The sequence below is a fragment of the Anser brachyrhynchus genome, assembly GCF_964034855.1.
Source record: "Anser brachyrhynchus genome assembly, chromosome: 7".
Taxonomy (NCBI): domain Eukaryota; kingdom Metazoa; phylum Chordata; class Aves; order Anseriformes; family Anatidae; genus Anser; species Anser brachyrhynchus.
The window spans coordinates 14516840-14529271 of NC_137701.1; the positions used below are offsets into that span (position 1 = coordinate 14516840).

The following is a 12432-nucleotide window of genomic DNA, read 5'->3' on the forward strand; positions in this document are numbered from 1 at the left end:
GATCTCACTCCTTTACCTGCTGAATAGACACACTAAATATAGAAATCTGCCTCTCTGCACTGAGAAATTTATCTGCTGTGGCCAAGTAGAGAGGTCATAAGTATTACAACTTCAGTTTGGTCAGTGGCATTTTTTTTTAAAGACTGCCTTCTTAGCAATTTTAAGAACAAATAAATAAGTCCCTTCTCTGTTTATAATTGCTGGCTTAGTAGCTTAGTAGTGAAAGTGATTTCTTGTCAGCATTTTGTCTCAACTCCCTCCTCTTCTAATGCATCCACACTGTGCTGACAGTGTGGGCAGCAGGGACTTTGAGTTTATACAGGAGGAGAAGCACTGTAGCATTTGTTCTGGGGGGAGATGATAAACTTGCATGTGCATGAATACATGGGCACTGAATAAGAGGAGGGGAAGCATGAGGCCTTGGAAGTCTCCATCAGGAGGTGTGAAGGACTCATGGATGTTACACCATGGACCCACAGAGGCTGGTCTGTGTTAGAAGATAGGTAAATGTGGACACAGAAGACAGACTCTCCTGACATACCACTTCATTGCTTCAGTGGTACGGTTAATATTTTGGGGGTAGAATAAGAGCTGATACAGGTGTAGTGCAAAAAGACTGAAGGACCAGCTCATTTAAAGAAGAAAATGTTTCTCCTCTTGCACTCCCTGTCCAGAGGTGGTTGCTCCTGGGGGTGCCCAGGTGGTGGTACGACCGGCTCCCACCTGCGGGGTTTTAGCGTGGGTACAGCCACTCAGCTACCACAGTAATTCAGCCTGCAAGCACAGAGCAAGCTGAAAGGATGACTGAAAATCAGGCCCCAGCAGCACAGGGGGCGAGGTCTGGGGACATCCTGAGGGTTTGTTTGAAGAGCAGTTGACGGGTTTTGTTAAAAATGGGAAACTGGATGTTTTAACAGCTGTAATGTTGGAGCTGGATCCATCCCCAGTACAATGAATTGTAAGCCCTAAGTGGTTTGCATCATGCTCTGGCCATGAATCGTGTGACTCAGTGTGGGTTAGCCTGCCCATCGTGCTCTGGCCATGAATAACTCGATGTGGGTTAAACTACCCAAGTGGGAAAGGGGCGAGGGGGGCGGACACAGGACTTGCAAGTTGAGTGCTCAGTAATGCTGCTGCCGCGCTGACTCTTCTCTCCTCCCCTCTGCAGGTGAGAAGCCTTACAAGTGCTCGTGGGAAGGGTGCGAGTGGCGTTTTGCACGGAGCGACGAGCTCACGAGGCATTACAGAAAGCACACGGGGGCAAAGCCCTTTAAATGCAACCATTGTGACAGGTAATGCTGCCTCCTCACGCGGTGTTTGAGCAAAATGTGGCCATTGTGAGCGGCACGGAGCTGCCAGCTCCCTGAGAGCAGAGGCCTGGCTCCCAGCAGAGAGGCCTCTCCTGGCCTCGCGGCCCACTGCCTGAGTCCCTGAGCCACGGAGGGCACAAAGAAAGATGTGGGACTGGGTAAAGGTCTGACTGAAACGTGCCAGTGTCTGTTGTGGGCACAGGATTCAATCCATAGGACAGCTTTTTTAATACTCTGTAAGCAGAGAGGATGTCCAGAGGGCCCCAGACCACTTCACTGATGGACCTGCCAGCAAAATATCTTCACAACTTTCTGTCTCCTGGTCTTACGAGCCTGGTGTCCTCTGAAAGGCAGAGCTCCCTCTCCACCTGCCCTGCTTCATGGGCTACCCCAAGCACCACTGCTGGCTGCTTGCGTTTCAGCAGGGTGGTCTGCAGAGGCTGATGGGCCTCACAAATACATGGGTGTACGAGAGGGCAGATGGGGTCTGTGTGTGGCTGTTGTGTCACGGGTGCCCAAAATCTACAGAACAGTCTGGGAAAAGAGTATTTAATTTCTGTACAAAGTTACTACATCATTGTCTTCTCTTTCCACTGAGTCAAGGGCTCAGTGCTTCCCTGGGTGAAACTGAGAGTCAAAAGAAGACAGCAAAGTGCTTCGTTTTTGAAAGCACGGGAGTATTTTAGGCACGTCTGACAATTCACATTCATGGGATTGTTTTGAGTAGGATTAGTGATTGCTGCGAGTTCCTGCTAATGAGTGAATCTTTTCCTCCAGTTCTAAATCTCACCCTTGGTGTCTATTTGATGTGGGAAATACTCTGCCCCTTCATTTTGTGTGGGCACAAATTTAAAAGCCTTGTAGGTGCCTAGAGCCAGGCTTCCTGAAGAGCCTGTCACGCAGCCATCCTCCAGGCACTCAGAAACATTTTGCTGGGGGAGCTGGGCACCCAGCAGCTCCCAGTGAGAGCAATGGGAGCTGCTGCTCACTGCCAACCTTTTTGCAGTCCTCGCCGCTTTAGCTGCTGAATGAATGATGAGGTCGTCTGAAAATTCTGGTTGTCCTTGCTTGGTGCTGGTTCTTTTGAAAGCTGGGTTCTTTGAATTCAGAAGCAAAACCAAAAGAAAAACCTCCTCCCCATCCCCAGTCCCAAATGATAAGAAATTAGGGTGGAGCAAAAGCAATTACCCCTGTAATGACTCTTGACAGCACTGACAGGATCAAACAATGAGCACTTCTCCCCCTCGTACCCCCCCAGCTGGAGACTGGCAGTGCCCTGGGTAAAACCTGGATCCAGTATTGAGTAATCAAATAATGTGCTTGCATCTGAACATGTTATCCGGCTAATCTTATTTATATATGTATTTTAAAAGAGACTTAAGAAAATTACCCATCTTTTTAATGCAGCACTAAGGTTCTCTGCTCTGATAAGAAAACATTTTGTAATACAATAAAGGCTCTAGGAAGCCTCTGGGTACACCAGACCAGCAGAGAACATGCGTGGAGAGAGGATGTGTGGGACATAAACAAGGGACCCCATCCTTTTATGGGAAGGAAATTCGATCATTTTCACATCCTGCCTTTCCAAGAGCTTCATCTCCTTGAGCACTCTTCTCCCCTTGTCTCCCCTCTTCCTGCCCCCACCCCCACCCCCCCCGCCACAGAGAGCTTCCTCTTGGATTATCTTTTGTTTTATCCCTGGATTATATTTTGTTTGCTCAGAGTTAGGGACAGGATAAACCAAGTAGGGACCTCTGGAGTTCTGCTTTTGTATAAGCACATTTGTGAAGGAGGACATTTATGTTCTCTGTTTCGAATGTAAGGCATTGCCTTTCTCTTTTTCTCTGAAGAACAGAGTAACCAGCCCCACAAGCACACAAACACAAGCAGTGCAAAACTGCAGGGTTTCTGTGTCAGGACAGACAGTATTTTTAGCAGAGGTTTAAGAAATAAAACAGGTATTTTCAACTCCTCAGTCTCTTTCAGTCCTTTTTTAAGTAATCATTCTTCTCCATCTACATATTATCCTTGCCTATCTATTTTTTTTTATTTGGCAGCCAACTCAGTTACTGCAGTCAAGAGATATATTTTTGCAACCATCTAATACTTCTTCTGCTCTTCAGCTGAATCTGTAGATAAAAGAAAAATTATATTAATAAGACTGCTGGGATTTGTGCACTCCATGCACAAGCCATCTGCGTGCGGCTGTAGGAGTCAGGTTTGGGTTTACTTTTCCAATCAGTTGCAAGCCTATAGAGTGCCAGTGTCTGTTCTTTTGGCCCACTTTGCTATACTGCTGTTTTCCCGTTTTTCATTCATTCATCTGTCCGCTACTATCTATTGGAGATGTCACTTCAAGCAAGTACTGAAATGTGCATAAATCTGTCCCTAGCCATTTAGGCAGAATTTAATGCTAAAGATGCTCCTTCCTGAGCCAGGGCTCCCAGCTGGAGAACAGTTGCTCCATATCTGAACTGCTGCCCTCTCCTGCACCCACCATTATTGACAAGAGTTGTGGTCACTCCCTCAGACATCCGGGCTTGCTAAACTTTAAGGAGCCTTTTGGATTTACTTTTCACAACACTGACATCGCACAAAATATATTGTTTTGTTCAGAAGGGAAGGCCACACCTTGGCAATCAGAGCATGAAAGCAGGGATCAATATAGCAAAGAAGGAGAAGGGTGTTGTGCATATGGTGTGGCTGCAATTCCTTTTTAGTCTGTTTTCAGATGCAGTTGTGTCTCGGACCTCCTGGCCAACATCAAAGGGGTATTCATGTCCCCTGTGTACAGGACAATTCTAAAACATAAGAGATGAGAAGGCTTGATTCTCTTCTGCTGCTGTCCCCAGCCTTATCGCAGCCTGAATGCCATTCACCCCACAGATCACATAGTTATAGCTGGCAAACCACTACTGGTTTGAGTAGCACCATATGTACAGCAAATGGTATGTGGTTTGGTGGCAGCAGGGGAGAAAGGAGAATCTGCTAAAGTGGTGCAGAAAGCAGCGTACAAGTCCCTCATGCCTTCCAGACACCCGGGGTATGCTGTTTATTAGCATTCCCCAGGAGTTATGCTCTTCAGGAACACAGGTAGGTTATGTTCCTCACACGGTGCAAGCCCTCAGCACTCCAAGGGGACAAAGATGATAGGGCAGTGGCACTTGCTTGTTCTGCATAAATACGTGTTTAGGAGATAGCAGCTCAGTGCCAGATTATTGAGGTATATACTCCAGTGTAAGTGTATGTGCTTGGTGTCCTCTCTGACAGCAAGTTAAGAGCATGCTTGGCTGAAATGCACAAATCCCACAGTGGGAAATCCACAGCTGGTAAGAAAGATGGCTGAGCAATGTATTCTCTTACCTTCCCTCTTTCTCCTGTGGAGGCTTCAGTGCTGAGCAGTACTGTGTTGCTAAGGAGATAGAGCACAAAGAGAAGGGAGAGAATCATGTTTGGGAGTAGGGAATTTTTGCATTGTGCATCACTGTATCTCTTCCAGAATTAGGGTGTCTTAATCTAGCATAAACTGCCCTTCCTAGGAAGAGCTGGATTAGGGGAGGGATGATGGGGAAGACTGTGATGGCCCACATACCACATGCAGTGCTGCTCTAAAACTGGAAGAGGCGCAGAGCCAGAGATGTGGGGCAAAGTCTTGCCTCACAGACAGGACTAGGGACCAGCAAGCTGCTGCTTCTTAATTTTGTGGAGAAAGGAGTTTATCTTGTCAGTGTATCCTGTGGAGCCTCCCTCACTCTTAGCTCTTGTTCCAGAATGGAAAAAATATGCCCACTGATCAATACCTTTTTTTTTGGACAGCGTGTTTTAGTTGTATCATTTGGTAGGGACTGTTATACTGTTGAAAATAAACATCCGTATCCACCAGCCTTACCAATAGCTACAACTAACCAAATCAGTCAGCAGGAGGACGTGAAAAATTAGCATTGTACCATTTTATTAGCTATAAATTAGCTAAGAATGGTGCCATTTTATTAGCTATAAAAATATTATAGGGCTGAAAAATACACTAGATACTAATACTATGGTAATTGATGTGAAACAGTGTTTTGGATTCGTATTTTTAACAGATCTTGCTGTGTTGTGACTCAGCATACTTTTCCTGGGATGCATTTATCATAGAGACAATCGGAGAGGAAAAGCCGTGCTTGGGTGGTGGTCTTATGACTAGTCCTAGACTAAAGTGCCAGCTGGTGCATGTCTTTTTGGCAGCCACTCAAGCTGTTGTTTTGTTTTGGCAGCCCCTGTAGCCAGAGCATGCTGCTTTCTCAGTTGAGACTGACAGGAGAGATGTTGGTCCAAGGGTGGATTTTGGCACCCCTGGGCTAGAAAATTCTAGCTGTGCTGAGCCTGCTGCGCTAAAAGCAAAGTTTCCATTGTCAGTTCCTCATCTGTCTCACTGCACTTCATGCAGGAGCTTGGAGGAATGCAGCCATCAGCCCATTTTGAAGTCTTTTTAATTTTTGCCACTCCAGAAGGGTATTAACCCCTTTGTAAGCTGCTGCGAATCAGTAGAGAACAGCTGATTGGAGCAGAACTATGCTCATCCATAGATGATGAGAGTTTATTTTTTCTTGTGAAAGTTGCCTTCATACAAAGCTTCTTTGTCTTAAAAATTTACCTCTTGGTGACTCATCTCTGTATATAGGTAGAGATAGACTGCCTGTACAGGGGAGTGCTGCCAGTGGGACAGAAAAGATTCCCTAACTATTTTAAAATCTCTTCATTTCTATAGGACTTCAATTTCTTAATTATTTTTCTGCTTAGGGTGTTTATTCTCTTGGTGCTTGCTTTTAGATTGAAGGCACTTCTGTTTTTTTGTTTTTTGTTTTTTCCTTTTTTTTTCCTTTTTTTTGACTACGTAGTTGAATTTGTTCTTTTATGTTCTCTCTGAAAAGTATAAAATACTCAACTATTGCTTTTTTAGAAATAGATTCAGTGCCTATGTATGAGCTATCCACATTCTCACAATAAGCCATTTGGATATTCTAACCATTGGTGGCTCTTTCAGACTCTAGATCTGTGGGGCAGTGAAAAGACATTGCAGGCAACTCAGTTCTGGAAGTAGCTTCTAATGATGCCCTCAGAGCCTACAAAAACATTTTATTCAAAAGCCACGGATTTGTGTTTTTGTATAATATTTATAATAGATGTTTTTTCCTCTTACTAGAAATAATTGTGCCAGTGTCTTTTGGTTTAGGGTGGAAAGAAGACAAGCCAAGATTTGCAGAGAAATTGGAAACCTCCCGTTTCTGAGTACTCAACTCGAAGTCCATAGTAGAAGTTTGAATTTTGAGAGTGCCTCAGTGCTGCCTCTCTGACAGCTGGGCTCCATTTCAGGGCTTTGGGGTAGGCAGCCAGAACCACTGCCTGCTTGTCCTGCAGTTTACTCTCTGGTGCCATACATATCTTTAATGACACTCTGATAGTGGGTGTGAAATGGATTGGTGCCTTTGATCCCATTTCTGTTGGGTATGAAGTTAAATAAATATTCTTGCTTACTGGCAGTTTTGATAAAATGGGGTATATATCGAATGACAGGGAAGAAAAGCACCTGTCCTCCTCAGAATTTATTCCCCTAGTTACTGACAATATCTTAGTGCTGTAAAGTCACAGATTTTGGGCTGCTGTTCCTGCTGCAATGAGTGCCCTGCAGCAAGTCTGCTACAAGACAACTGTTCTAGAATAGTAATTCTTGATTAACTCTTTTTGGGGCTGCTCTTCTTTGGGAGTAAGTGTTTTATTCTGAATATTTTAACCCACTTCCCAAGTGGATTAAGTAATTTCAAAAGAAGGCAGTCATAAGCCTTTGGAGAGGGAGTTAATCAAGAATAGATGCTTCATTTCAAATTCATGCCCTACCTCATCTTCAATTAACTGCATGTTTAGACCAGCCCTAAAACTCAACTAGTTCTCTAGGGTTGATGCTCTAAGTCCGTCTCATCGGTATCCATCTACATGTTTAGAATATCAAAATGTTATGTTGTGTGATGAGATGGGTTAGTGGATGAAGAACAGAAGTTGAAAGTGGAAGTCCTGGCTTTTTTGCCTTTTTTTGTTTGTGTTTGTTTTACCATACTTCTTGTGTTATTTACAATATCCTTGCCTTCTCTGTGTCTCAATTTTCACACTTACAGGATAGGGATAATAGTACTTTGTCTTCTCTCAACATCATTTAGGGAGATAGTATTAATCAGCATCCACATATTACCGATGATATTCCCAATGGAGAGAAAATGAGAGAGATGTAGCTGAAGGATTTTCAGCCCCCAAGCATTGAACTATTTTCCTTCTGATTTGTAGTTAAAAATGGGAATTTAGCTTTCAAAACTGGCATCTTATGTTGGTGTTTGTTGCTGATACCGGGCACTTGAAAAAGCTATATTTTTCTGTTTTTTTTTTTTTTAATTATTATTTTTTATTTTTATTTTTAAATTGTCATTTCTAAGTATTTGAGTAAAACTGACTTGTTTTATTTTTTTATACACACACATACACTGAATATTTGATTTTAACCTACAGGTGCATGGATGAGCACCCTTCCCTGAAGTTTCACTCAGTGAAAGAGGAGGAGGGAAAGGAACAGAGAAGGGAGAATAGTCTATTTAGTTGCTGAAAGCCAGGATAGTTGGCCATCAATGGTTAGTTATGGTTGTGAAGCACACAGGGTTTGGTGTTGATCAATCAATAATCTAAAGAATGTCATTAAACCTGGATAAGTATTTCCTCCTGTACATAAAGAGGGAGGAGCAGGAACCCTGTTTTCCCAAATTCTGTATTTATTTAATTTCCCACTTGGTTTATTTTGCAGGTGTTTTTCCAGGTCTGACCACCTTGCCCTCCACATGAAGAGACACATCTAAATATCCATCAACTTGGCGTGGATGTCATCTGAGCTAAGTGTTGTGAGATGAAAGTGGAACTCGAGTAATAACATGCTGCCTTGCAGGAGAAGAGAACTTGATCACGTGTAATCCTCTGTACAGAGACCACACGCTTGCACGGTCATGCACCCAGTTATACTTCAATACTTACATCAGTTCTTTATGCCTTGCCCCAGCTGGATGGGAGAAGATGCAGGCGAGAAAATGGTATAGAGGTGAAGTCAATGAGAAGAACAATTGCGTACAGTGCTTTGTCTCTCTTGGATTTATTTCCTGGTTTTGCCAATGGAAGTCAAAGAAAATGGAGGAGGCTTCTCTGCAGGTGGACGGCAATAGGAGGGGCTTATTTAACTTGCTTCTCAATGCAACTTAATAGGAGAATATGTCGTCTTGAAGTTGCATATTTGTAGCACTAACTTTCTTTTTAAATAGATGGGGGGAAAACAATGACCTAGAAAACCAAATCCCAGTTTGGTAGCCAAAATTAACCTCTTGGTTCGTTTGTTCTTTGTCTGAGGATTCCTAATGTTCAGTGCGTCAGACTTTTCACAGACACTTTGACCTGTCTTGGTTTTGGTTCTTCTTCCTAGAACTGAGCTATTGAGATCCTTTTAAGTCAATACCAGTGGCCTTAATGGCAGTAGACTGTGGAGTGACACTTGTGACACAAATATCCTCTCTTTGGCCTGAGTTTATGTAGACTTCACGGAGGACTATATTTTTGTTGGTTGTTTTTATTTCAATTTTTGTTTTGGCTATTGCACAACATATGCACTAGGGACTCTGGAAGCTGCTGCCATGATGGCTAAGTGGCCAAGGGATAAACCCTGAGAAACAGCACCTAATATCTCTGTAGGCCTCACCTTATTGCCATAGCTAGGACTTCTTGTTTATTTGTTGAATGAAAACTTTAAAAGCTTATTTGGAAGCTTAAACCTTCTTTTCTCTTTTCTCCACGAACAAGTGATCTTCAGAACTCCTTGTCTTCACCTGGATATCGGTCTGGGACTGGCCACACCACACAGGCATGACTACAGGATTCCTTCCACATCATGTGAGCACATTAGCCACAACTCACAGTGACTTAGAGATGAATTATGTTGCTTTTTCTTGCTGTTCTTCTAATAACCAATTAAAAACATTAGACTTTTGTTTGTGTAAGGAGCACCTGCAGACATTTTTATTTAAACCTGATGTTTTTTGAACATCTTACCCTCAAAAAAACACAAGCCAAAAACCCTGCTCCAGTCTCTGAGTGGGAAATCGAGAACCTCTTCCAAGTACAAAGGCTTCATTCAGCATTAGCCTTTTAAAGAAATTATCAAAGTCCTCCTTTTCCACTCATCAAGTTGATACTGTAGCCCACTCCAATATGAAAAAAACATAATGGTGTGAATGGTGAAGGAAGGGTTGGATTTCACATACAACAATGAGGCTTTTCCAAATGATTGCTCTAAAGTATTACTAACCTAGAGGTCCATTTTGGCCTACTGTGTGAACCACCAAGGAGAAGTGGAGTCTCATGCTCACCCTTCAGTCCTATTGATAATTTGATTTTGTTGGGCTCAAAGTGGATTAAAGTCTTCATTACAAAAGAAAAACAAACAAAAAAATGTATCTTACTATAACTCACATTTGAAACTATTTGGCACTGGCCCTGACTCCAAAGACTGCATTTAGGACCATAAAAATGGCCTATGCAAGCAGGCAGGTGGTCATTAGGTTGTATATTTTGTATATTCTGGGACCATCCCTACAAGATGTGTCTAGAAATGAAACAAAATGGCGCATGGTCCACAAATGGTTGCTGCTCTTTTATACTGTATTAGCCAACTGCCCTTCTTTGACTGTTTTGACTCATTGACTGTTAAATATTTCCCTTAATTTATGTTTTGGGAGGTAAAACTGTACTCTTGGGGAAAAAAGAACAAACAAGAAACTCAATAGGTGTTTAAGAGCTGTCACCGGGATTCTTGGCACTTGAATTCTCAGCATTTTGCAACCTTTGGTTCCAGTGAGAGATTGAATTTACTCAAAAGATGCTGTTTTTCCTCACAGTTTTCACAAAACACTGTGACTGTCAATTGAACACTTTGGGGACAGGGGAGAAATACAATGTCTGGCCCATATGGCATGAAATATGGACCAAAATCTAACCATCTTTTAGGGGCAATGATGTAACATTCATGATAAGAAAGAGAGAGAGAGAGCAAGAGAGAGTGTGAAGAAAGAAAAGAAAAGAAAGATAGAGAGAAAGAAAGAAAATTGAGTTTATTCCAAAGATTTAAAACTAACCGTACTATATATACATATATATATATATTTTATATATATATATATATATACAAAAATTGCGGAGCACTGCTTGCTGACAATCTCGCATTTCTCTACTTCTGTGTTTGCATACTTCTACGGCCATTCCATCCAACTGTTCCACTGGGACTGAGGGCCCTAGAATCCAATTTGTGTTGGAATATATAGAGCATCCTGCCAGATGTCTAATGGGAACTGAAACCTCAGCTGTGTGAAACTGTAGAGCATCCAGTCAGTGCATTAGATTAAAAAAAAAAAAGGATAAGAAAATCCTAGAATTTCATTAGTGTAGCATCCTAATGTATGTGCTCTCAAACTCACTACTACAATACTCATTGGCTGTGAACCTGCATAAATATCCTCCTTTGACCTCTGGACACACCTGTCTTTAGATATGCTAACAGTAGTCTACAAAGAATAATTATTAAATGACAGTTTACATACCAGGCTCTATTTAAAAGGGAAAAAAAATTAAGCAAGACTGCTTCTTTTATTCCAGTTTTCATTTGTGGTCTTGTTGACGTCTTATTTAAATATGGCAGAACAAGGGTCCCATAGAAAGAAACATACTGAAATGTGTGATTATTTTGTTCTAGAGACAGGCCTACAGTTAAATCCTGGATTCGTATAGCCAAATGAACATAGAGGAAAAGAGGATAAGAGCCTTAACCAGATTTCAGATTTCTCAGGCTCTTTTTGTTGCAGGTCTTGAACTCTGAAGCCAAATTCTGGGCTTTGGGACCATCGCTTCTGCTTGTAACAGGAGGTATTTTTCACCTGTATATGTTGTAGACTCCGTCAATCTCTGCACTTCAGTTTCTGGGTGCTCATATACAAGTGTCTTAGTCATTACTAAAATTTTGAACCATAGCTTGTATTTTGTAGATGGAGTCTCCATTTTGGAAAAGCCTAATTAGTGACACGTTCCAGGAGTCATTTTTTACAATCACAAGTTTTGTTTCTTTGCAGATATTTCAAGCTGTGCACTTCAAACCTGAGCAATCCAGTATAGCTAGATCATTTTTGGGCCTGTGTCTCCTTGCTAAAGTTGTACAGACATCTTCTATTTATAAATTATGAATAGAAACAGGCTAATAAGGAAAGGCTAATCCTTTCTGTAAGGCTTCTTTGGAAGCAAAAGCCTAAATAGATGATTTGGTAACAGTTGAGGACAAAATTATTGAGCTTTAGAAAGGAGAAGCTTAACATTGTTTCCTTCATGCTAGATTTATGTCTGTTTGCAAAACAGAAGCCACATTTTTCTGGCTTTTCTGAAGAACGTCAGATGTGGTTTCCAAGGCCATGGAACTGTAGGACGAGAACAAACTGAGACAAATGTCCCACAAAATAGTATAAATAAAGGAAGCAACTAAATCAAATATCATTTTTTTGTGAGTAGCTAAATAATATTTTGGAGCAGTGTAGTCAATCATAGAATAATGCAGGTAGAAAGGGACTGTCCAGAGGCTGTCTCAGCCAACCTTCAACTAGAGCTGGTTGCTCAGGGCCATGTCCAGTTGATTTTTGACTACTGCCAAGGATGGAAATTCCACAGCCATTCTGTGCAAGCTGGTCCAATATTTGACTAACTTTGTGGTTAAAAAAAAAAAAAAAAAAAAAAAAGGACAAATCTCTATGTCAAGGAGGAATTTCCCATGTTCCAACTTGTGTTTGTTGGCTATTCCACTGTGCACCACTGCAAAGAGTCTTCATCTTCTCCACACCTTCTCTTAGGTATTTGTAGGCAGCAATAAGATCTACCTTTACCTTTCTCTTTCTATTGATTAACTGTGTCTCTTAGCCACTCTTCATCCATCATGTGCTCCAGCCATCTGATCTCCTTGGTGGCTCTCTTCTAGACTTGCTCCAGTATGTCAGTAATTTTCTTGTATGGGGAAGACCAAAACAGA

The 12432-nt window shown here is 42.0% G+C and overlaps 1 protein-coding gene across 5 annotated transcripts in view; it reads left to right on the top strand.

Annotated features, from left to right (window-relative positions):
- KLF7 (KLF transcription factor 7) overlaps positions 1 to 12152 on the top strand; it is a 59016-nt gene extending 46864 nt beyond the window's left edge. For 4 of the 5 annotated variants that reach the window (XM_080600495.1, XM_080600494.1, XM_080600497.1 and 1 more), the window contains exons 3-4: positions 1169 to 1292; positions 8137 to 12152. In XM_080600495.1, coding sequence (XP_080456621.1) covers positions 1169 to 1292; positions 8137 to 8188 — 176 coding nt within the window. In that variant the 3' untranslated portion in view covers positions 8189 to 12152. The remainder of the gene's footprint in view (positions 1 to 1168; positions 1293 to 8136) is intronic. The other variant, XR_013953801.1, reaches the window with a different exon arrangement.
- The last annotated feature ends 280 nt before the right edge of the window (positions 12153 to 12432 follow it).